Source organism: Ranitomeya variabilis, chromosome 1 (assembly GCF_051348905.1).
Source record: "Ranitomeya variabilis isolate aRanVar5 chromosome 1, aRanVar5.hap1, whole genome shotgun sequence".
Lineage (NCBI taxonomy): Eukaryota > Metazoa > Chordata > Amphibia > Anura > Dendrobatidae > Ranitomeya > Ranitomeya variabilis.
Genome location: NC_135232.1, coordinates 784209821 through 784234883, shown reverse-complemented (window position 1 = coordinate 784234883; position 25063 = coordinate 784209821). Strand labels below are relative to the sequence as shown.

Below are 25063 nucleotides of genomic sequence, written 5' to 3'. Positions count from 1 at the left end.
AAGAGTTTTCCTCCTGGCCATAACCCTTCCACTTGACCAGATACTGAAGTTTCCGCCTTGAACGACGAGAATCCAAAATCATCTCCACCACATATTCCAGCTCCCCCTCAACTAACACCGGAGCAGGAGGGTCAACGGAGAGAACCATGGGCAACACATATCTCCGCAACAAAGATCTATGGAACACATTATGAATGGAAAACGAAGCTGGAAGGGCCAAACGAAAAGACACCGGATTGATCATTTCCGAAATCCTATAAGGACCAATAAAACGAGGTTTGAACTTAGGGGAAGAGACCTTCATAGGAACATGACGAGAAGACAACCAGACCAAATCCCCAACCCGAAGCCGGGGACCAACGCACCGATGGCGGTTAGCAAAACGTTGAGCCTTTTCCTGAGACAATGTTAAATTGTCCACCACATGAGTCCAAATCCGCTGCAACCTGTCCACCACAGAATCCACCCCAGGACAGTCCGAAGGCTCAACCTGCCCTGAAGAAAAACGAGGATGAAAACCGAAATTGCAAAAAAAAGGCGAAACCAAAGTAGCCGAACTAGCCCGATTATTAAGGGCAAACTCGGCCAACGGCAAGAAGGTAACCCAATCATCCTGATCAGCAGACACAAAGCATCTCAAGTAGGTTTCCAAGGTCTGATTGGTTCGCTCCGTCTGTCCATTTGTCTGAGGGTGAAACGCCAAAGAAAAAGACAAATTAATGCCCATTCTAGCACAAAAGGACCGCCAAAGCCTAGAAACAAACTGGGTACCTCTGTCAGACACAATATTCTCCGGAATACCATGCAAACGAACCACATGCTGGAAAAACAAAGGAACCAAATCAGAGGAGGAAGGCAACTTAGGCAAAGGTACCAAATGGACCATTTTAGAAAACCTGTCACAAACCACCCAGATGACAGACATCTTCTGAGACACAGGAAGATCGGAAATAAAATCCATGGAAATATGCGTCCAGGGCCTCTCAGGGATAGGCAAGGGCAAAAGCAACCCACTAGCACGAGAACAGCAGGGCTTAGCCCGAGCACAAATCCCACAGGACTGCACGAAGGAACGCACATCCTGTGACAAAGAAGGCCACCAAAAGGACCTGGCAACCAAATCTCTGGTTCCAAAGATCCCAGGATGACCAGCCAACACCGAACAATGGATCTCAGAAATCACCTTATTAGTCCATCTATCAGGAACAAACAATTTCCCCACAGGACAGTGGTCGGGTCTATTAGCCTAAAACTCCTGAAGCACCCGCCGCAAATCAGGGGAGATAGCAGAAAGAATCACCCCCTCCTTGAGAATACCAGCCGGCTCACGGACTCCAGGAGAATCAGGCAAAAAACTCCTAGACAAGGCATCAGCTTTCACATTCTTAGATCCCGGAAGATACGAGACCACAAAATCAAAACGGGAGAAAAACAGAGACCACCGAGCCTGTCTAGGATTCAAGCGCTTGGCCGACTCAAGGTAAATCAGATTTTTATGGTCGGTCAAGACCACAACACGATGCTTGGCTCCCTCAAGCCAATGTCGCCACTCCTCGAATGCCCACTTCATAGCCAACAACTCCCGATTGCCGACATCATAATTACGCTCAGCAGGCGAAAACTTTCTGGAGAAGAAAGCACACGGCTTCAACACAGAGCCATCAGAGCTTCTCTGAGACAGAACAGCTCCTGCCCCAATCTCAGAAGCGTCAACCTCAACCTGAAAAGGGAGAGAAACATCTGGCTGACGCAACACAGGGGCAGAAGTAAAACGACGCTTAAGCTCCTGAAAGGCCTCCACAGCCACAGAGGACCAATTCACCACATCTGCACCTTTCTTGGTCAAATCGGTCAGAGGTTTAACCACAGTAGAAAAATTAGCAATGAAGCGGCGATAAAAATTAGCAAAGCCCAAAAATTTCTGAAGGCTCTTCACAGATGTGGGCTGAGTCCAATCATAAATAGCCTGGACCTTAACAGGGTCCATTTCAATAGCCGAGGGAGAAAAAATGAACCCCAGAAAAGAAACCTTCTGAACTCCAAAAAGGCACTTAGACCCCTTCACAAACAGTGTATTAGCACGAAGAATCTGAAATACCATCCTGACCTGCTTCACATGAGTCTCCCAATCATCGGAAAAAAACAAAATATGATCCAAATATACAATCATAAATTTATCCAAATACTCCCGGAAAATATCATGCATAAAGGACTGAAACACAGATGGAGCATTAGAGAGCCCGAAAGGCATCACAAGATATTCAAAATGGCCTTCGGGCGTATTAAATGCTGTTTTCCATTCATCACCCTGTTTGAAGCGGACCAGATTATACGCCCCTCGAAGGTCAATCTTGGTAAACCAGCTAGCCCCTTTGATCCGAGCAAACAAATCAGAAAGCAAAGGCAAAGGGTACTGGAATTTGACCGTGATCTTATTGAGAAGGCGATAATCTATACAGGGCCTCAAGGAGCCATCCTTCTTGGCAACAAAAAAGAACCCCGCTCCCAACGGTGACGAAGACGGGCGAATATGCCCCTTCTCCAAGGACTCTTTTACATAAGTCCGCATAGCGGCATGCTCTGGCACAGACAGATTGAAAAGTCGACCCTTAGGGAACTTACAGCCAGGAATCAAATTAATAGCGCAATCACAGTCCCTATGAGTAGGCAGAGGACTGGATTTAGGCTCCTCAAATATATCCTGGAAATCTGACAAAAACTCAGGAACTTCAGAAGAAGGGGACGAGGAAATTGACATCAGAGGAATGTCACTATGTATCCCCTGACAACCCCAACTAGTCACGGACATAGATTTCCAATCCAGCACTGGATTATGTACCTGTAACCATGGAAACCCCAGCACAACCACATCATGCAAATTATGCAAAACCAAAAAGCGAATATTTTCCTGATGTGCTGGAGCCATGTTCATGGCTAACTGTGTCCAGTACTGAGGTTTATTCTTGGCCAATGGTGTAGCATCAATCCCCCTCAAGGGAATAGGACTCTGCAATGGCTCCAAGGAAAAACCACAGCGCTTGGCAAATTCCAGGTCCATTAAGTTCAGGGCAGCGCCAGAATCCACAAATGCCATTACAGAAAAGGACGACAATGAGCAAATCAGGGTAATAGACAAGAGAAATTTAGGCTGTAAAGTACTGATGGTAACCGACTTAGCAACCCTCTTAGTTCGCTTCGGGCAGTCAGAGATAGCATGAGTAGCGTCACCACAGTAAAAACACAGCCCATTCTGACGTCTGAACTCCTGCCGTTCTGCTCTCGTCAAAACTCTATCGCATTGCATAGGCTCAGAACTCTGCCCAGAGGACACCGCCATATGGTGCACCACCTTACGTTCACGTAAGCGCTGATCAATCTGAATGGCCAGAGACATTGATTCATTCAAACCAGCAGGCGTGGGAAACCCCACCATAACATCTTTAAGAGCTTCAGAAAGACCCTTTCTGAAAATAGCCACCAGGGCATCCTCATTCAATTTTGTAAGCACAAACCACTTTCTAAATTTCTGACAATATACACTCACCGGCCACTTTATTAGGTACACCATGCTAGTAACGGGTTGGACCCCCTTTTGCCTTCAGAACTGCCTCAATTCTTCGTGGCATAGGTTCAACAAGGTGCTGGAAGCATTCCTCAGAGATTTTGGTCCATATTGACATGATGGCATCACACAGTTGCCGCAGATTTGTCGGCTGCACATCCCAAAGATGCTCCATACAAGGCAGGATGGATCCATGCTTTCATGTTGTTTATGCCAAATTCTGACCCTACCATCCGAATGTCGCAGCAGAAATCGAGACTCATCAGACCAAGCAACGTTTTTCCAATCTTCTACTGTCCAATTTCGATGAGCTTGTACAAATTGTAGCCTCAGTTTCCTGTTCTTAGCTGAAAGGAGTGGTACCCGGTGTGGTCTTCTGCTGCTGTAGCCCATCTGCCTCAAAGTTCGACGCACTGTGCGTTCAGAGATGCTCTTAGGCCTACCTTGGTTGTAACGGGTGGCGATTTGAGTCACTGTTGCCTTTCTATCAGCTCGAACCAGTCTGCCCATTCTCCTCTGACCTCTGGCATCAACAAGGCATTTCCGCCCACAGAACTGCCGCTCACTGGATTTTTTTTCTTTTTCGGACCATTCTCTGTAAACCCTAGAGATGGTTGTGCGTGAAAATCCCAGTAGATCAGCAGTTTCTGAAATACTCAGACCAGCCCTTCTGGCACCAACAACCATGCCACGTTCAAAGGCACTCAAATCACCTTTCTTCCCCATACTGATGCTCGGTTTGAACTGCAGGAGATTGTCTTGACCATGTCTACATGCCTAAATGCACTGAGTTGCCGCCATGTGATTGGCTGATTAGAAATTAAGTGTTAACAAGAAGTTGGACAGGTGTACCTAATAAAGTGGCCAGTGAGTGTATCTCTACTGCTTCCTGACCCTGACACAGAGCCAGCAAAATTTTTTCTGCCTGATCCACAGAATTGGGTTCGTCATAAAGCAGTCCAAGTGCTTGAAAAAACGAATCTATATTGAGCAATGCAGGATTCCCTGGCTCAAGGGAGAATGCCCAGTCCTGCGGGTCGCCACGCAACAGAGAAATAACAATCTTCACCTGCTGAATGGGGTCACCAGAGGAACGGGGTCTCAGAGCAAAAAATAATCTGCAATTATTTTTAAAATTCAAAAACCTAGATCTATCCCCAGAAAACAAATCAGGAATAGGAATTCTAGGCTCAGAAACAGGAGTTTGAACAACATAGTCTTGGATACTCTGTACCCTTGCAGCGAGATGATCAACACGCGCAGACAGACCCTGAACCTCCATATCAGCACCAAGCTCCTGCACCATCCAAAAATCAAGGGGAAAAAAAAGGACAAAACAAGCAACACAAAAAAAAAAAAAAAAATGACTCAGAACTTTCTCTTCCCTCTTTTGAGATGCATTTAACACATTGTGGGCCAGCTGTACTGTTATGACCTGGTGGGTACGGAGCGGTACTGAGATGACCTGGTGGGCAAAACCAATCATGAACTCGCTAAGGAGCAGCACTGAAATGACCTGGTGGGTAAAACAAAAATAGGACTAGCTCTGAGGAGGTGGTAACTTTACTGACCGCAATCCCTACTCCTAACACCAACACTAGAAATAGCCGTGGAGCGTTCCTATCTCTGCCTAGACGCCTCTGCACAGCCTAAGAACTAGCTATCCCTGAAGATGGAAACGGAAAGCTATCTCGCCTCAGAGAAACCCCCAAAGGAAGATAGCCCTCCACAAATATTGACGGTGAGTGAAGAGAGAAAATGACAAACTCAGAAATGAAACTAGATTTTTTAGCAAAGGAGGCCAATACTATCTAAATAGACAGAGATAGAAAAGGCTACTGTGCGGTCAGTATAAAAACTAAAAGTCCACGCAGAGTTTAAAAAAATAACCACCACACCGACTCATGGTGTGGAGGGGCAAATCTGCGACCCCAGAGCTACCAACTAGCCGGAATATTTCATAATGACAAGCTGGACAAAAGAGACATAAATTGAACTGAACAGAAGGTCATAAGCAGGGAAACACCCAAAAAGTAGCAGACTTATCTTAAGCTGAAAATGGACTGGCCAACAGAGAACTTCCAGGAAAGGACTGAATCCACAGGAAATACATTGACAGCTGGCATCCACTAAAGCCAAAAGCCCAGTTAAATAACAAGGCCAGGAAACCGATTAGTGAACGCAGCTGCTAAGTTCCACTTGAAACCACCAGAGGGAGCCCAAGAGCAGAACTCCCAAAAATACCATTTGCAACCACAGGATGGAGCCCAAGAACGGAATTCACAACACTATTAGTAGTTCTTTAATTATGTAGTACCTGACTCTGGTTACTTCTTTGGCTACTACTACCTGTGATGAGCATGCTCTTATGGTCCGGATTACTATAAAGAAGGTTGTCACTCTTCAACATCAGCACTCTGCGCTTTAGCAATTTGTATACAGGTGGCGTCCCATTTTAGGACTAAATCACAGATTTACATTATTCCTATTCCTTATATATGCTATTCATTTGGTATTGGGTTCTTTATCAATAAGACTCCCACCTTTGAGTATATCTATCAGTTTATCAGTTTGTGGCTGCTCGGCTAAATTGCATTTCCCCCTTAGAAGGTTATCCCCACCCTGTTGTTATTTGTTTTTTTGTACTGGTTTTATCTTGTTGTACGTATACCTTTAACAAAATATACTGCTTTTTGAATTAAGCTTCTGGTAGCAATAGTTCTAGCTGCTAATAATAGTGTATCTATCTGACTTGAAGTGTGTAGCATGCCATATGGTGTTTTGGGATATATGTGATTAATATCTGGGAGATGTCTGATATTTAAGGTATCCTCACCTATTGGGAGGTGCCTTAGCAAGTTCAGAATTCAGTCTATTTTCTGCTACTAAGTTGTAAGGTCCCTGTACTTGTGCCCTGTCTGAATCTGACCCTCTCTGTCCTGCCTGCCCTGTCTGAACCTGAAGCCTGTTCGTTCAGCCTGCACCCGATCCTGCCTGCTCTGTCTGAATTGGTTCCTGTCGGCCCTGCTGTATACCTTTCCTGAGCCCGTGTTGCTGCTACCCTGATCAGTGGCCCTGTACCCAAGGCCGTCGTGTGTTCCTGGACTCATCCTGTTCTTGATCCAGTTCTTGTTTTGTCTACCAGCTGCATGTCCCCCTGTGATCCAGTTCCTGGTCAGTGCTGCTTCCCTGCCTGTTTGGGGGTCAGCTGCCATGGCTCCATGGTCTGTCTTGAAGTAGCACCTGGTGTCCACCTGGATTCAAGTCTAACCACACCATAAGGGACTCTAGTGAAGAACCAGGTGTTCACTTACTTACAACCCTGCAGGCTCTCCCCTCACCGTGGCACACTGGTTCCACAACCACGTTGCACCATCATGTTTTGACAGGGGTCCAAGGCAATGCCAAAGTTTTATCAACCAGTGCTCACTGCACTTTGAACTGCTAATGTCCCATTTTAGAGAAGATACCCTGGCATTGCTCAAACTCTTGTGGGAGAGGAGAGATGCAATAATCTCAGATCTGCAGGCCTTACAAGAGGTGTTCCACAAGGTGTTTGACGACCCGGGCCGAGTTACCTCTGCTGCCTGATCTCCTCTCAGACTTCGTCAAGTCAGTCTGTTTATAGGATAATAAGCTGTCCGGTTCCGCACCCTGGCTTCTGAATTTGGCTGGAACAATGAGGCTCTGGTAGCTTCCTTCTGGGAGGGATTATCCAGAAGGATCAAGGATGACCTAGCAGGTTGACACATTCCCACTGCATTAGATGATCTAGTTTCCCTGGATATCTGCATTGACCTCCAGTTCTAAGAGTACTCCCGAAAGATGTGCGTGAGAGAAAACTGCTTTTTCTGGCTCCATCCTTCCAAAGGCCGCTCATCCCTCATCCTTCCACAGCCATAACATATCATGAACGTATGCAAGTCAGTGGCCTTATAAAGGGCAGCAAATACAAATAAGGAAAAGTGTGACGTAAAACAGCGTACAATAGTGGACCAGCGTGGAAACCATGATCATACCATGCAGAGACAGTGTGCGTTATAAGGCCACTGTGCTGTTTATTATAACCTTTTAGGCAGGTAACACTTTATTAGGCATTGTATGCTGGCCATACCATTGGTTTTTGCTGTAGTGTTAACCTTTGTTGGTGTATACTATTACTGTGTCGATTTGTTATATCACCGTGGGTATCTATCTGTGTAGTATTTAGTACCTATTATATATCTTTGTACACATTGATACATGTAGCCTTGTATTGAGGTGTCCCCTACGGTAATTTTTGCTTTTTTATCATGTTAATCTTTTAAAAAATATCAATAAACGCTGGTTTTAATTGTTAATGGGATCTCTTCTTCTTTTCACATGTAATGATGTGGAATTAGTTGTGTGCTTCCTAGTCTCTCATCTACTTCTGGGTCTTCCGTGGCTCCATTTGCATGAACTCATACATAACTGGAGATCCAGAGAGGTTCTTAGTATGGGACAGAATTGTCCTGAGAAATGTCTTGTACCTGTACGACCTGTTCTGCCACCAGTGGCACCATCTTCTCTGCCAGGGTTGTTATCCGCTTATTGGTCATATGCTGACATCTTTGACAAGAAGGAAGTATGAATGCTACCTCCACATTGGTCGTATGACTGCCCTATAGACTTGCTTCCAGTATCCTCACCTCCTCGAGGCCATATTTACCCCCTGTCCCAGGCAGAGACCCTAGCCATGTCCGAGTATGTTACGGAAACGCTGACAAGTGGATTCATCCAGAAGTATTCACCAGCAGGAACCGGCTTTTTCTTTTTCAAGAAGAAGGATGGGACTCTCTGGTCTTGCATAGAGTCTCAATCATATCCATTGCCGTTGATCTAAGAGTTGCTCGATTGCCTCAGAGGTGTCAGGATTTTTACCAAACTGGATGGATCTGAGAGGAGCATACAATCAAATACTTCAGGAAAATGAATGGAAGACGGCTTTAGTTATGCCATTTGGGCTAAGCAATGCCCCAGCTATTTTCCAAAAATTCATGAATGGCATCTTCTGAGACCTCCTTTATGCTTGTGTCATGGTTTATCTGAACTACGGTATATCTTGGTCTTCTCCCCAGATCTGTCGTCTCATAGGTGGATCGTTTGCCAAGTCCTGCAGTGACTTAGAGACTTGGAGAGAATCGACGGTATGCTAAATTTGAAATATGCGTGTTTGAACAATCTTCTTTGACTTTCTTAGGTTAAATCATTTCAGACACGGACCTGAAGATGGATCCAGAGAAAGTGTCTTCCATCCTAAAGTGGCTGCACCCGCCGGCGTTAAAGCTTTCCAGCGATTCCTAGGATTTGCCAATTACTACTGACAATTCTTTCCTTATTTCTCATCCCAGACTGCTCTCATCTCTGCTATGATCTGTAAGGGTGCCGATCCAAAGGTATAGACTCCAGAGGCTGAGACCTCCCTCTAACAGGTCTTTTCCTTCTCTCCAGTATTACATCAACTGTAGATGAATAAACAATTCTTTCTGGAGGTAGACACTTCATCTTCTGGGGCAATTCTAACACGAAGGTCTTTCTCTGACTGTAAGGTGACCTGCTGTTTCTTCTCCAAGGCTTTCTCTGCCCTTCAATGCAACTACTTGATTGGTGACCTAGAGCTATTGGCAATTAAGATGGCACTAGAGGAGTGGCAGTATCTTCTTGAGGGAGCAGTCGATCTGGTCGTCATTTATACAGACCTTAAGAACATGGCCCATCTGCAGTCTGCACATAGACTGAACACACGTCAGGCTAGGTGGTCACTATTTTATTCTATTTGAGGAGAAACTCATCATCGAGCCATCCAAGATGGTTACTGAAAAAAGACCTTGGTGTCAGAATCGGATAAAAGGTAAGTTTTGCTATGGGGCACTCCTCCAAGGTGGCCGGTCATGCTGGGAAGAGAATGATGTTGCAGCTCATATCACTCTACTGTTACCCACTATGTTTAAGGATATCATGGAGTTTGTTTCCACCTCTCCTAAGAAACTCTCATCGAGGTGACTCCAACCACTACCTGTACCCTCAGTGCCTTGGCAGCATATACACTGTGTGCAGAATTATTAGGCAAGTTGTATTTTGATCACATGACACTTTTTATACATGTTGTCCTACTCCAAGCTGTTCAGGCTTGAGAGCCAACTGCCAATTAAGTAAATCAGGTGATGTGCATCTCTGTAATGAGGAGGGGTGTTGTCTAATGACATCAAAACCCTATATAAGGTGTGCGTAATTATTAGGCAACTTCCTTTCCTTTGGCAAAATGGGTTAGAAGAGAGATTTTACGGGCTCTGAAAAGTCCAAAATTGTGAGATGTCTTGCAGAGGGATGCAGCAGTCTTGGAATTGCCAAACTTTTGAAGCGTGATCACCGAACAATCAAGCGTTTCAAAGCAAATAGCCAAAAGGGTCGCAAGAAGCGTGTTGGGCAAAAAAGGCGCAAAATAACTGCCCATGAATTGAGGAAAATCAAGCATGAAGCTGCAAAGATGCCATTTGTCACCAGTTTTGCCATATTTTAGAGCTGCAACGTTACTGGAGTAACAAAAAGCACAAGGTGTGCGATACTCAGGGACATGGCCAAGGTAAGGAAGGCTGAAAAAACGACCACTTTTGAACAAGAAACATAAGATAAAATGTCAAGACTGGGCCAAGAAATATCTTAAGACTGACTTTTCAAAGGTTTTATGGACTGATGAAATGAGAGTGATTCTTGATGGGTCAGATAGATGGGCCAGAGGCTGGATCAGTATAGGGCAGAGAGCTCCACTCCAACTCAGACACCAGCAAGGTGGAGTTGGGGTACTGGTATGGGCTGGTATCATCAAAGATGAACTTGTGGGACTTTTTTGGGTTGAGGATGGAGTGAAGCTCAACTCCCAGACCTACTGTCAGGTTCTGGAAGACAACTTCTTCAAGCAGTGGTACAGGAAGAAGTCGGTATCGTTCAAGAAAAACATGATTTTCATGCAGGACAATGCTCCATCACATGCCTCCAACTACTCCACAGCTTGGCTGGCCAGTAAAGGTCTCAAAGAAGAAAAAATAATGACATGGCCCCCTTGTTCACCTGATCTGAACCCCATAGAGAACCTGTGGTCCCTCATAAAATGTGATATCTCTAGGGAGGGAAAACAGTACACCTCTCGGAACAGTGTCTGGGAGGCTGTGGTGGCTGCTGCATGCAATGTTGATCGTAAACAGATCAAGCAACTGACAGAATCTATAGATGGAAGGCTGTCAAGTGTCATCATAAGGAAAGGTGGCTATATTGGTCATTAATTTTTTGGGGTTTTGTTTTTGCATGTCTGAAATATTTATTTCAAAATTTTGTGCAGTTATATTGGTTTACCTGGTGAAAATAAACAAGTGAGATGGGAATATATTTGGTTTTTAAGTTGCCTAATAATTCTGCACAGTAATAGTTACCTGCACAAACAGATATCCTCCTAAGATAGCTGGAGCGCCCCCACTGTCGCAGGGCTGAGGGGTACCCGGTACCGGGCCTCTCTGTCTCGGTTCTGGGAGTGTCACGGTGGCTAGACTCGGTCCGTGACCCTGCTGAGGGGCGTCCAGTGAAAGTTGAGCGTGATGATGTGTGGTGCAGGGTGCGATGAATAACGAGGACACAAGGTTGCAGTCTCTTTACCTCTTTACTGAAGGCTTCAGGATCCTCAATCCGGAGTACAGTTAACAGGGCTGTCTGAGACCGGCCGGTCCAATGGCACCTCCAGAGTTCCCTTTGCAGGTGGAAATCTGTGCCTTCCTTCTAGCGCTTGTGTGTTGTAGTCCTTCCCTGCTGAGCACCACGGGATAGTCCTCACAACTGTTGTGTCTGTTTCTGAAGTTCCCTCACAACTGATTCTGATGTTCTTCTCCGTCCCCCCAGATGATATGGCTAGGACGCACCCGTATGACGGGTAGGCCTGGAGTTCTTCCGGGACCCTAGAGTCGCCCCTCTCCAACTGTTGCCCCCTATGTCTGCTTAGGTGATTTAGGTGAGACAGCCCGCCTATAACTGACTGTCCTGCCGTAGGTTTGAAGTAAGGCCTGGAGCTCAATACTTCCTCGGCGTTTCCGGCCACCGACTACGCGCCTCAGTAGGATGTTGCCTCGATCTTACAGCACGACTCCTACTGGTGTTATCTCCTTGTTGCGTTGGTCTCGTTTCTCACTCTTCACAATAAACCTCGCTTCTTGTCCTTTCTTGGGGTACCGCCGCAATGAAGTGCAGGCGCGGTCCCGTAACGTTCTCTCTGTTCGCTAGGCCTCTGTCAGGATCCCACCCCTGACAGGGACCCCCCTGAATCTTCCCCTGCAACACCCTCTGCCACAGGATGTTGCCTGGTTCCAACCCAGTCAGCTTTCTGTCTAACTTCCTATCTAACCCCCAGTTTTACCAGATTGTGAGGAGTGGCCTAATACATAGCACCCTTAGCTCCCCCTGGAGGCCAGACTGTGAAGTGTATTGGTGTCTGTGATACCTGGTCAGGTGAACTCCTTCAGTGCCATCAGACGTACCAATACCCCCCTTAGCGGCGGAGCATCAGTACTGCAACGACCAGGACTCTGGGGCGCTGCATAGCCAAATTTAAAAAAAAACCATTCCAACTTCCAAAAATATTAAGCTTTGATATTTATGAGTCTTTTGGGTTGTTTGAGAACATAGTTGTTGATCAATAATAAAAAATAAACCTCTAAAACACAACTTGCCTAATAATTTATTACAAACCATCCCGTGTCTTCGGGCTGTTCCATCATCTGGGTAGCGGTGGATTGCTTCTCGAAAATGGTAGATTTTACCCCATTGCTACCTTGCGAAGAAATTCATCCAGCACATCTCCTGTCTGCACCGGTTTCCTCGTCGCATCGTGTCTGACCAAGGTGTCCAGTCCAAATCCAGATTCTGGCGAGCTGGGTGCAAGTTTCTGAACATAGTGTTGGACTTCTCATCTGCATACCACCCTCAATCCAATGGACAGAGGGAGAGAATCAACCAAATTCTGGCCAGCTTCCTATGGCACTCCACTACGGCACATCATGACGATTGGATCAAGCTCTTACCATGGACAGAGTTCTCCTATAACAACCAAATAAGTGAGTCTTTGGCAAGTTCTCCATTCTTTATTTATTCAGTCGCCATGACAGCACAACGAGAGAGGGGATCCTGTTGTGAATTTGCTTTTTGCTCCCTCTAGTGGTTACTAGTTTTTTGACTCTGGTTTTTCTGTCATTCCTTTTATCCGCACCTGGATCGTTAGTTAGGGGTGTTGCTATATAAGCTTCCTGGACCTTCAGTTCAATGCCTGGCAACGTAGTTATCAGAGCTAGTCTGCTGTGCTCTTGTCTACTGATCCTGGTTCCAGTTATATCAGCTAAGTCTGCCTTTTGCTTTTTGCTATTTGTTTTGGTTTTGTATTTTTGTCCAGCTTGTTCCAAATCTATATCCTGACCTTTGCTGGAAGCTCTAGGGGGCTGGTGTTCTCCCCCCGGACCGTTAGACGGTTCGGGGGTTCTTGAATTTCCAGTGTGGATTTTGATAGGGTTTTTGTTGACCATATAAGTTACCTTTCTTTATTCTGCTATCAGTTAGCGGGCCTCTCTGTGCTAAACCTGGTTCATTTCTGTGTTTGTCATTTCCTCTTACCTCACCGTTATTATTTGTGGGGGGCTTCTATCCAGCTTTGGGGTCCCCTTCTCTGGAGGCAAGAAAGGTCTTTTGTTTTCCTCTACTAGGGGTAGCCAGATTCTCCGGCTGGAGCGTGTCATCTAGAATCAACGTAGGAATGATCCCCGGCTACTTCTAGTGTTGGCGTTAGGAGTAGATATATGGTCAACCCAGTTACCACTGCCCTATGAGCTGGATTTTTGTATTCTGCAGACTTCCACGTTCCTCTGAGACCCTCGCCATTGGGGTCATAACAGTTTGCCAGGCCAGTATTAAATGTTTAATGCATTGCAGAAGAGGGATTATAAGAAAGAAGATTCTGAGTTTTTTTTTTTTTTCTTCTTCCCCTTTACCTCAGAGTGGCTATGCTTGCTGCAGACATGAATGTCCAGACCTTGATTACAAGTGTGGACCAGCTGGCTACTCGTGTGCAGGGCATACAAGACTATGTTATCAGAAATCCTAGGTCAGAACCTAAAATACCGATTCCTGAACTGTTTTCCGGAGACAGATTTAAGTTTAGGAATTTCATGAATAATTGTAAGTTGTTTTTGTCCCTGAGACCCTGTTCATCTGGAGACTCTGCTCAGCAAGTAAAAATTGTTATTTCGTTCTTACGGGGCGACCCTCAGGATTGGGCTTTTTCGCTGGCGCCAGGAGATCCGGCATTGGCTGATATTAATGCGTTTTTTCTGGCGCTCGGTTTACTTTATGAGGAACCCAATCTTGAGATTCAGGCAGAAAAGGCCTTGCTGGCTATGTCTCAGGGGCAGGACGAGGCTGAAGTGTATTGCCAAAAATTTCGGAAATGGTCCGTGCTGACACATTGGAACGAGTGTGCACTGGCCGCTAATTTTAGAAATGGCCTTTCTGACGCCATTAAGAATGTTATGGTGGGTTTTCCCATTCCCACAGGTCTGAATGATACTATGGCACTGGCTATTCAAATTGACCGGCGGTTGCGGGAGCGCAAAACCGCAAATTCCCTCATGGTGTTGTCTGAACAGACACCTAATTCGGTGCAATGTGATAGAAAAACCGCAAATTCCCTCATGGTGTTGTCTGAACAGACACCTGATTTAATGCAATGTGATAGAATCCTGACTAGAAATGAGCGGAAAATTCATAGACGCCGGAATGGCTTGTGCTACTACTGTGGTGATTCTACACATGTTATCTCAGCATGCTCTAAACGTATAGCTAAGGTTGTTAGTCCTGTCACCGTTGGTAATTTGCAACCTAAATTTATTCTGTCTGTAACTTTGATTTGCTCACTGTCATCTTATCCTGTCATGGCGTTTGTAGATTCAGGTGCTGCCCTGAGTCTTATGGATCTGTCATTTGCTAAGCACTGTGGTTTTACTCTTGAACCATTAGAAAATCCTATTCCTCTTAGGGGTATTGATGCTACGCCATTGGCAGCAAATAAACCGCAGTATTGGACACAGGTTACCATGTGCATGACTCCTGAACACCGCGAGGTGATACGTTTCCTGGTTTTACATAAAATGCATGATTTGGTTGTTTTAGGGCTGCCATGGTTACAGACCCATAATCCAGTCCTGGACTGGAAGGCTATGTCAGTCTCAAGTTGGGGCTGTCGGGGTATTCATGGGGATTCCCTGCCTGTGTCTATTGCTTCGTCTACGCCTTCGGAAGTTCCGGAGTATTTGTCTGATTATCAGGATGTCTTCAGTGAGTCTGAGTCCAGTGCACTGCCTCCTCATAGGGACTGTGACTGTGCTATAGATTTGATCCCAGGCAGTAAATTTCCTAAGGGAAGACTGTTTAATCTGTCGGTACCTGAACATACCGCTATGCGTTCATATATCAAGGAGTCTCTGGAGAAAGGACATATTCGTCCGTCTTCTTCCCCTCTTGGTGCGGGATTCTTTTTTGTGGCAAAAAAGGACGGATCTTTGAGACCTTGTATTGATTATCGGCTTTTAAATAAGATCACTGTCAAATTTCAGTATCCTTTACCGCTGTTGTCTGACTTGTTTGCCCGGATTAAAGGTGCCAAGTGGTTCACCAAGATAGACCTTCGTGGTGCGTACAACCTTGTGCGCATTAAGCAAGGTGATGAATGGAAAACCGCATTCAATACGCCCGAAGGTCATTTTGAGTACTTGGTGATGCCTTTTGGGCTCTCCAATGCGCCTTCAGTTTTTCAGTCCTTTATGCATGACATTTTCCGGAAGTATCTGGATAAATTTTTGATTGTTTATCTGGATGATATTTTGGTTTTTTCTGATAATTGGGATTCGCATGTGGAGCAGGTCAGGTTGGTCTTTAAAATTTTGCGTGAAAATTCTTTGTTTGTCAAGGGCTCAAAGTGTCTCTTTGGTGTACAGAAGGTTCCCTTTTTGGGGTTCATTTTTTCCCCTTCTGCTGTGGAGATGGACCCAGTCAAGGTCCGAGCTATTCTTGATTGGACTCAGCCCTCGTCAGTTAAGAGTCTTCAGAAGTTCTTGGGTTTTGCTAACTTCTACCGTCGTTTTATCGCTAATTTTTCTAGCATTGTGAAACCTTTGACGGATATGACCAAGAAGGGCTCAGATGTAGCTAACTGGGCTCCTGCTGCCGTGGAGGCTTTCCAGGAGTTGAAACGCCGGTTTACTTCGGCGCCTGTTTTGTGCCAGCCCGATGTCTCACTTCCCTTTCAGGTTGAGGTGGATGCTTCAGAGATTGGAGCAGGGGCCGTTTTGTCGCAGAGAGGCCTTGGTTGCTCTGTTATGAAACCTTGTGCCTTTTTCTCTAGGAAGTTTTCGCCTGCCGAGCGAAATTATGATGTGGGCAATCGGGAGTTGTTGGCCATGAAATGGGCATTTGAGGAGTGGCGTCATTGGCTCGAGGGTGCTAAGCATCGTGTGGTGGTCTTGACTGATCACAAAAATCTGATGTATCTCGAGTCTGCTAAACGCCTTAATCCGAGACAGGCCCGCTGGTCATTGTTTTTCTCCCGCTTTGATTTTGTTCTCTCGTATTTACCAGGTTCAAAGAATGTGAAGGCCGATGCTCTTTCTAGGAGCTTTGTGCCTGATGCTCCTGGAGTCGCTGATCCTGTTGGTATTCTTAAAGATGGAGTTATCTTGTCAGCTATTTCTCCGGATCTGCGACGTGTGTTGCAGAGATTTCAGGCTGATAGGCCTGAGTCTTGTCCACCTGACAGACTGTTTGTCCCGGATAAGTGGACCAGCAGAGTCATTTCCGAGGTTCATTCCTCGGTGTTGGCAGGTCACCCGGGAATTTTTGGCACCAGAGATCTGGTGGCCAGGTCCTTTTGGTGGCCTTCCTTGTCAAGGGATGTGCGGTCATTTGTGCAGTCCTGTGGGACTTGCGCTCGAGCTAAGCCTTGCTGTTCTCGTGCCAGCGGTTTGCTCTTGCCCTTGCCTGTCCCGAAGAGACCTTGGACACATATCTCCATGGATTTCATTTCTGATCTTCCGCTATCTCAGGGCATGTCCGTTATCTGGGTGATATGTGATCGCTTCTCAAAGATGGTCCATTTGGTTCCTTTGCCTAAGCTGCCTTCCTCTTCCGATCTGGTTCCTGTGTTTTTCCAGAACGTGGTTCGTTTGCACGGCATCCCTGAGAATATTGTGTCGGACAGAGGATCCCAGTTCGTTTCCAGGTTCTGGCGATCCTTTTGTAGTAGGATGGGCATTGATTTGTCGTTTTCGTCTGCTTTCCATCCTCAGACTAATGGACAGACGGAGCGAACCAATCAGACTTTGGAGGCTTATTTGAGGTGTTTTGTCTCTGCTGATCAGGACGATTGGGTGACATTCTTGCCGTTGGCTGAGTTTGCCCTTAATAATCGGGCTAGTTCCGCCACCTTGGTTTCGCCTTTTTTCTGCAAGTCTGGTTTCCATCCTCGCTTTTCTTCGGGTCATGTGGAGCCTTCTGACTGTCCTGGGGTGGATTCTGTGGTGGATAGGTTGCAGCGGATCTGGAATCATGTGGTGGACAACTTGAAGTTGTCACAGGAGAGGGCTCAGCGCTTTGCCAACCGCCGCCGCGGTGTGGGTCCCCGACTACGCGTTGGGGATTTGGTATGGCTTTCTTCCCGCTTTGTTCCTATGAAGGTCTCCTCTCCCAAATTTAAACCTCGTTTTATTGGGCCTTACAAGATATTGGAAATCCTTAATCCTGTATCTTTTCGTCTGGATCTTCCTGTGTCGTTTGCTATTCACAATGTATTTCATAGGTCCTTGTTGCGGCGGTACATTGTGCCTGTAGTTCCTTCTGCTGAGCCTCCTGCTCCGGTGTTGGTTGAGGGCGAGTTGGAGTACGTGGTGGAGAAGATCTTGGATTCTCGCCTCTCCAGGCGGAGGCTTCAGTACCTGGTCAAGTGGAAGGGCTATGGTCAGGAGGATAATTCCTGGGTGGTCGCCTCTGATGTTCATGCGGCCGATTTAGTTCGTGCCTTTCATGCCGCTCATCCTGATCGCCCTGGTGGTCGTGGTGAGGGTTCGGTGACCCCTCACTAAGGGGGGGGTACTGTTGTGAATTTGCTTTTTGCTCCCTCTAGTGGTTACTAGTTTTTTGACTCTGGTTTTTCTGTCATTCCTTTTATCCGCACCTGGGTCGTTAGTTAGGGGTGTTGCTATATAAGCTTCCTGGACCTTCAGTTCAATGCCTGGCAACGTAGTTATCAGAGCTAGTCTGCTGTGCTCTTGTCTACTGATCCTGGTTCCAGTTATATCAGCTAAGTCTGCCTTTTGCTTTTTGCTATTTGTTTTGGTTTTGTATTTTTGTCCAGCTTGTTCCAAATCTATATCCTGACCTTTGCTGGAAGCTCTAGGGGGCTGGTGTTCTCCCCCCGGACCGTTAGACGGTTCGGGGGTTCTTGAATTTCCAGTGTGGATTTTGATAGGGTTTTTGTTGACCATATAAGTTACCTTTCTTTATTCTGCTATCAGTTAGCGGGCCTCTCTGTGCTAAACCTGGTTCATTTCTGTGTTTGTCATTTCCTCTTACCTCACCGTTATTATTTGTGGGGGGCTTCTATCCAGCTTTGGGGTCCCCTTCTCTGGAGGCAAGAAAGGTCTTTTGTTTTCCTCTACTAGGGGTAGCTAGATTCTCCGGCTGGAGCGTGTCATCTAGAATCAACGTAGGAATGATCCCTGGCTACTTCTAGTGTTGGCGTTAGGAGTAGATATATGGTCAACCCAGTTACCACTGCCCTATGAGCTGGATTTTTGTATTCTGCAGACTTCCACGTTCCTCTGAGACCCTCGCCATTGGGGTCATAACAGGATCCGCCCTTCAGGGACAGGAAACCTACAGACATAAAAGGGCGGTACCTCTCTCCCGCATCAGTTGGTTTCCTGTCCCTGACAGCGGAACCTCTTCAGACAGGCCTTGTGAAGAAGGTCGAAGATATGAAGGAATCCCACTCCTGACAGGCCGATGCAGGTAGCGCGGGTCCCCTACCTCAGCCTGATCAGGAGGCCGGAAGCACCACACAGCAGGGGACTGCTTGTGTATGTGGCAGCAGGAGGAAGCAGCCTTAGGCGAATAGGCTGGCTTCTATGGTGTCCGCAGCCGTACCTGCTGAGTAGGGGTCTGTGGTGGCTTGGTGCTGCGTCTGCCGGGTCCTCTGGGGTCTGTCCGTGCCTTGCGGTGGGGGCCGTGTCGGTCCGGGGGGGCTGCTACAAGCCGCAACAAGCTCAAACAGGGAGAGTGGTCGCTAAATCCAGCCATCTTCAAGCAGATCATACAAATATGGGGTTGTCCAGAAATAGACCTTTTTGCCAGCAGTGGGAACAAAAAATTACACCAGTTCTGCTCCCTAAATCCAAGGGACAACCCATATGCAGTGGACGCTCTTCTGATATCATGGCACTTCAGTCTCGCATATGCCTTTCCCCCTCTAAACCTAATCCCAATAGTTTTGAGGAAGATTCGGGAGGACAGGGCCCGGGTAATCATGATAGCCCCATTCTGGCCCAAAAGATCGTGGTTCCCTTGGCTGAGGAAGATGTCTGTCTGCCAACCATGGATTCTTCCAGAATTGCCAGATCTGCTCTCCCAAGGCCCAATCCTCCATCCACGAATAGCCAACTTACATCTAGCGGCGTGGAATTTGAGAGGTCTTTACTTAGGGGGAAGGGATTCTCTCAGGATTTAATAAATACACTCCTTAAAAGTAGAAAACCCTCTACAACAAACATCTATGTTAGGGTGTGGAGAAAATTTCTATCAAGTTCAGGGGCTCAAATTGACCAGAAACCATGTATAAACCAGATTCTTGAAGGGTCTAGAGATGGGCTTGGCCACAAGTACTCTCAGAGTTCAAGTGTCGGCTCTGGGGGCGCTATACAATTTTAACTTAGCCAGCAATCACTGGATATCTAGGTTTTTCAAGGCAGTCACTAGGTCCAGACCAATAATTAAACAAAAGTTAGTTCCATGGGACCTAAATCTTGTACTCTCAGACTTAACGCAAGCCCCATTCGAGCCTATTGATACTATCCCTGTAAAAATCCTTTCAATCAAAACAGCCCTCTTGGTTGCACTCACATCTGCAAGAAGGGTTAGTGATCTGCAGGCACTTTCCAGACATTCACCATACATGCAGTTTAGGGACGATAGAGTAATCATGAAACCTGATCCCCTTTATCTTCCAAAAGTTGCTTCAAAATTCCATATATTACAAGAGGTAGTCCTACCTTCATTTTGCTCTAATCCTGCTAATGATAAGGAGCGTAAATTTCATTCCTTAGATGTAAGAAGATGCCTCCTTAGATATATTTCAGTTTCAGATGCCTGGAAAAAATATAACTCTCTGTTTGTAGCCTATCAAGGAGTGAGGAAGGGTCTTAGAGTATCTAAAAACACTCTAGCCAGATGGATCAGGGAGGCGATCTCTCTCACTTATACAGCAGGTGGCAACGAAGTTCCAGATGGTATAAAGGCACACTCCACGCGGGCTGTAGCATCTTCCTGGGCAGAGAGATCAGAAGTATCGATCGAAGACATATGTAAGGCGGCCACATGGTCTTCTCCATCTACCTTTTTTAGACACTACAGATTAGATCTGGGTAGTTCCTCGGACCTCACGTTTGAGAGAAGGTTACTGGAGGCTGTTTTCCCCCCCTAATCTTCCTTACTTCTCTGAAAGTCTCTCGTTGTGTGTCATGGCGACTGAATAAATACGTACGCTACTTACCTGGTAGCAGTGTTTTTTCAGGAGCCCATGACAGCACCCTTATATTCCCAACCCTATTCTTTTCTTGAAGGATGCAACACTTTTTCGTTTTTCCTCTTCCATGTTCACTCACATAATAAAATGTACATAATTGTATGCTGCATCTGTGTTACTAACCTAGGTGGTCCTCTCATGCTCTGGAACCAACTGATGCGGGAGAGAGGTACCACCCTTTTATGTCTGTAGGTTTCCTTTCCCCTCTCTCATTGTGCTGTCATGGGCTCCTGAAAAAACACTGCTACCAGGTAAGTAGCGTACGTATTTTCTTTGATCAACAGCCAAGAATCCCTCTTCCAGTGTTGACCATTTCTGGCTTACCAGCCGCCAATTTCACAAATGATTTCTTAAAGATATGGAAGGCCAATGAGACCACTTTAGAGAAATTATCTGAGCATATGAAGAGGCATGCAAACAAGAGATGCTTGTTATCATCCAGGGGATAAGGTGTGACTATATTATAAGTACATATGTCTCAAGATTTCATTCTACAAGTTAATTAATACTGTTTCTTGCAAGTTGAAGCTGCCACCGTTTTTGCGTGTGCCCAATTCCTTCCATGTGTCCCTCCTGAAGCCGGTCACCCTTAGTCCCTTCTTCAAGGACCCTGGTGCTACGCTTGCTCCCATCAGTTCCAAGGATGTCTTTAAGAATATGTTAGCCTTGAAGAAGGTGAGAGGAAAAACATTTTTCTTAGTCGATTGGAAGGGATTTGGACCTGAAGAAAGGCCATGGGAGCCGAAAGAAAATATTAATTTTCCACTTCTTCTACAGAGATTCCTAGCAGACCACCTCCCTGCAGGGGCGCCGGTGTGTTCACTTACCCATCCACGCTTCCTCATTATCTGTTTCCTCCCAGGACCTGTGCACAGCATGCAGGTCTCCTGGGAGTGTGCTTAAGGCTCTTGCGCGCTCCCTGCCTCTTAAAGGGCCAGCGTGCACTTCTGAAAACCAAGCCAATATCTGGTCGATTTCCAATATTTAAGGCACCCACCCTTAAGTATTCAATCTGTTTTCTGCTACCAAGTTGTAAGGTACCTGTACCTGTGCCCTGTCTGAACCTGGGACTATCCATCCTGCCTGCTCTGTCTGAACCTTGCTCTTGTCCATCCTTGTCCATCCTGCCTGCCCTGTCTGAACCTGAGCCTGTCTGTCCTGCCTGTACCCGATCCTGCCTGCCTTGTCTGAACTAGTTCCTGTCCGCCCTACTGTATCCTGTTCCTGAGCTGGCCCTGCCTCTACCAAGTCCTGAGCCTGATCTGTCTTGTCTGCACCTATGCTGCTACCTTTACCAGTCCAGTCTGAACCTGCACCTGTGATCTTGTACCTAAGACCATCCTGTGCATCTGAACTCTTCTAACCAGTGCCTGTTCTGTCTACCAGCTGCATGTCCCTCTGTGATCCAGTTCCTGACCAGTCCGGCTTCTCTGTCCCTTTGAGGGTCAGCTGCCACAGCTCCTAGGTCTGTCCTGGAGTAGCACCTGGCATCCACCTGGGTTCAAGTCTAACCACACCATCAGGGGCTCTAGTGAAGAACCAAGTTTTCACTTAGTTGCGCCCCTTCAGGATCTCCCCAGACCGTGGCACAGTGGCTCCACAACCACGTGCGTAAAGGTTATTAATTGTTCTAATTATGGTGGACTCATGAACATTAACATTAGCTAATCTAGGAGAGACCTTTCCTTGCTTAGAGGTTGCCTTGGGTTCCTTTGTGACTCCAAATTCATTTGCTTTATTTGGTTATTTTTACCTAATTTTGGCACTTGTGTCAAAATTCTGATATAGATTTAGATCAAATTTATGCAAAAATATGGAAAATTCTGAAGTGTTCACAAACTTTCAAGCACCACCTTATTGCAATGGTTGTAAAGGTTGGCAGTTTGAAATATCCTACAGCGTGCATGTTGTGTCACTCACTGTGGGCAAGCGGACCAGGAGCATATATACTGATGGCTAAGTCACAGTGGATTGTAGTAATTTTCAGTGTTTGCTATTTCTCCATTGGGAATATAATGGTTGACATGTATGAATCTCAACTGTTATTTTTTTTTTCAGTAATTGGACCTATCCAGAGGGAAAGAATAATTATTGGTGGGTTAAACCTTGCTGGAATCAGGAATTTCTCATTACATTGGAAAGTGAGTGAGTAAAGCAAGCAATAATAGAAAGGTCTCGTCATATAAGCAGTAATATTGAAGTTTGTACATTTGATATATTAATAATAGTTACGTCAATCATTACAGCAGTGCACCTTTTAGAAAAACAAACACTCATCAAATATTCATGGTTTATGCAAATATACTATGTACCATTCATTCTAGTTTTCATATAACTGTTTTTCTTCCTCAGAAAATGCACATAACTATGCTATCTTTGCAATCGATAATTGCCAAGTTCAGACTGACAATAGTGTTCATTAGTGCATCATTTCCATTATATTGTACTTTATTATAGGTTTTTTTGAGATACCCAAGTACTGTACTCAGCTATCTCCAGACAGTTTGGTAGGGAATGAATGGAGAAGCAAAAGCTCGACCTCCACCGCATTCAGATGAGGCAAAAACCTAATTCTCAGGATCCGTGTAGGTCCCAATAGTCATATCCCCAAAAGATCAATTAGTTATCCCCTATTGTATGGATAAGGACTAACTTGTTAACTTGGTACAACCCCTTCAGTTACTGTATAAAGGACAACTGATGCCATTTTAATGTACCTTGTATTTTCACATTTTGCAATGTATAAGATATGTTTGTTGTAAGTAAATGGGAACATTTTTGTGTACATCTACACTGGGTGCAGAATTTTGAACCTATCATCATTTTTATGTGTATTTTCCAACTCCATGCTGTATAAACTTGAATGCTTATGGGATTAAGCAGAACAGGTGATTTGTGTAATGAGGGCATGGCTTAAGGATATAAACCTCCTTTACCAAGGGTGCAGAATTATTAGGCAGCTTGTTTTCCTCAATCAAAATGGGCCAAGAAAGAAATTTAACTGACTGAAAAGTAAAAAATTGTGACAAGCCGTACAGAGGGAGGCAGTACTCTTGAATTTGCTAAGATATCAGGGCGTGATAACAGAACGATCAAGTTTTATTGCAACTAGTGAACAGGGTAGTACAAAATATGTTGAGGAAAAAAGATGCACATTAACTGCCAAAGATTGGATCAGAATCAAATGTGAAGCGACCAATAACCCATTATCCCCCAATGCTGTCATATTCCAGAAATGCAACTTCCCTGGAGAGCCCAGAAGTATAAGGTGTTCAGTGCTCAGAGACATGGCCAAGGTAAGGAAGGCTCAATCCTGACCACCACTGAAGAAGACACAGAAGGTGAAATATCAAGACTGGACCAAGGAATAGCTGAAAACAGATTTAATGGACTGATAAGAAGAGAGTGATTCTTGATGAACTAGATGGATGGACCTGTGGCTGGATCAGTAACAGGCACAGACCTCCACTTTGACTCAAACACCAGCAGTGTGCAGGTGGGGTTGTGTTAGTGGCTGGTATCAGGGCTGGCGTCAGCACCCGGCGCACCTGGACAAGTATGGGGCCTTGAGCAGGCGGGGGGCCCACTCGCCGACGGTGACATCAGCACTCTCTGGGCCCCCCGCCACTTGCAATACTTACGGTACCTCTTCCCATTCCTCTGCTGTGGCATCATACGCGTCTTCTGACTCTGATGTTTCAGGTCAGAGGGCATGATGACATTATGTCTGTACACCCTCTGCCTGAACAGTCAGTGAAGAGAGATGGAAGATGGTGATGCTGAGGAGTCCGGAGCAGAGCAGCAGCCAGTGAAGAGAGGTGAATATTTCATTTTTTTATTTTTTTTAATGTTTGAAGCATTATATGGGGCCCATCATATACTGGTTCATCATCTGGGGCCCATTATACATGGACCATCATATGTGGCCCATCATAGACTGGAGTGACATATGGGGTCCATTATACAGTATATGGAACATCATGCGGGGCCCATCATATATGGGGCCCATCATATACTCCATGGATGGAAGACATATGAAAAGTGATGGACGAACCCCTAAATGTTCAGGTCTGGTAGGCTTGGCCAAACAGTTAAAAAAAGTTTGGTTCAGGCACCAGAACTCAGACCCCCATTACTAAGCCTTAGGCTTCATGTCACCAGACAATACAAAGGTGACATCAACCCCATAAATATGAGCCCCACTTGCCACCGCTACAGGGCAAGTGAGAAGAGCCGGGCGAAGCCCCAGAATTGACGCATAAAATAGATGTGCCTTTTCTGGGGTGGCTGTGGGCTGCTATTTTTAAGCTGGAGGGCCAATATCCATGGCCCCTTACCTGCCTGAGAATGCCAGCCCCCAGCTGTCTGCTTTAGCTTTTGAAAAAATAAAAAAAAAACGGCATGGGGACCCCTCCATTGTTGATAACCATAAAACCATTATCAAAAATACTGGTGAACCTATGCCATTTTAAAAAAAAATGTATTTATAGTGCAGGCACCAGCTGATGAATACTCCCATCAGCAGCTGCCTGCTCTTGCTGTTATTAGCAGCAGCAGGCATAGGCTGATGAGAATAGTAGTCCCATCAGCCGATGCCTGTGACC

General features: G+C 45.8%; 1 protein-coding gene across 1 annotated transcript in view; it reads left to right on the top strand.

The window, feature by feature from the left end:
* The window catches only part of IL12RB1 (interleukin 12 receptor subunit beta 1), a 252964-nt gene that overhangs the window by 134366 nt on the left and 93535 nt on the right, over positions 1 to 25063 (top strand). The window contains exon 7 of the mRNA XM_077256322.1: positions 22518 to 22600. Within this exon, the coding sequence (XP_077112437.1) occupies positions 22518 to 22600 (83 nt within the window). The remainder of the gene's footprint in view (positions 1 to 22517; positions 22601 to 25063) is intronic.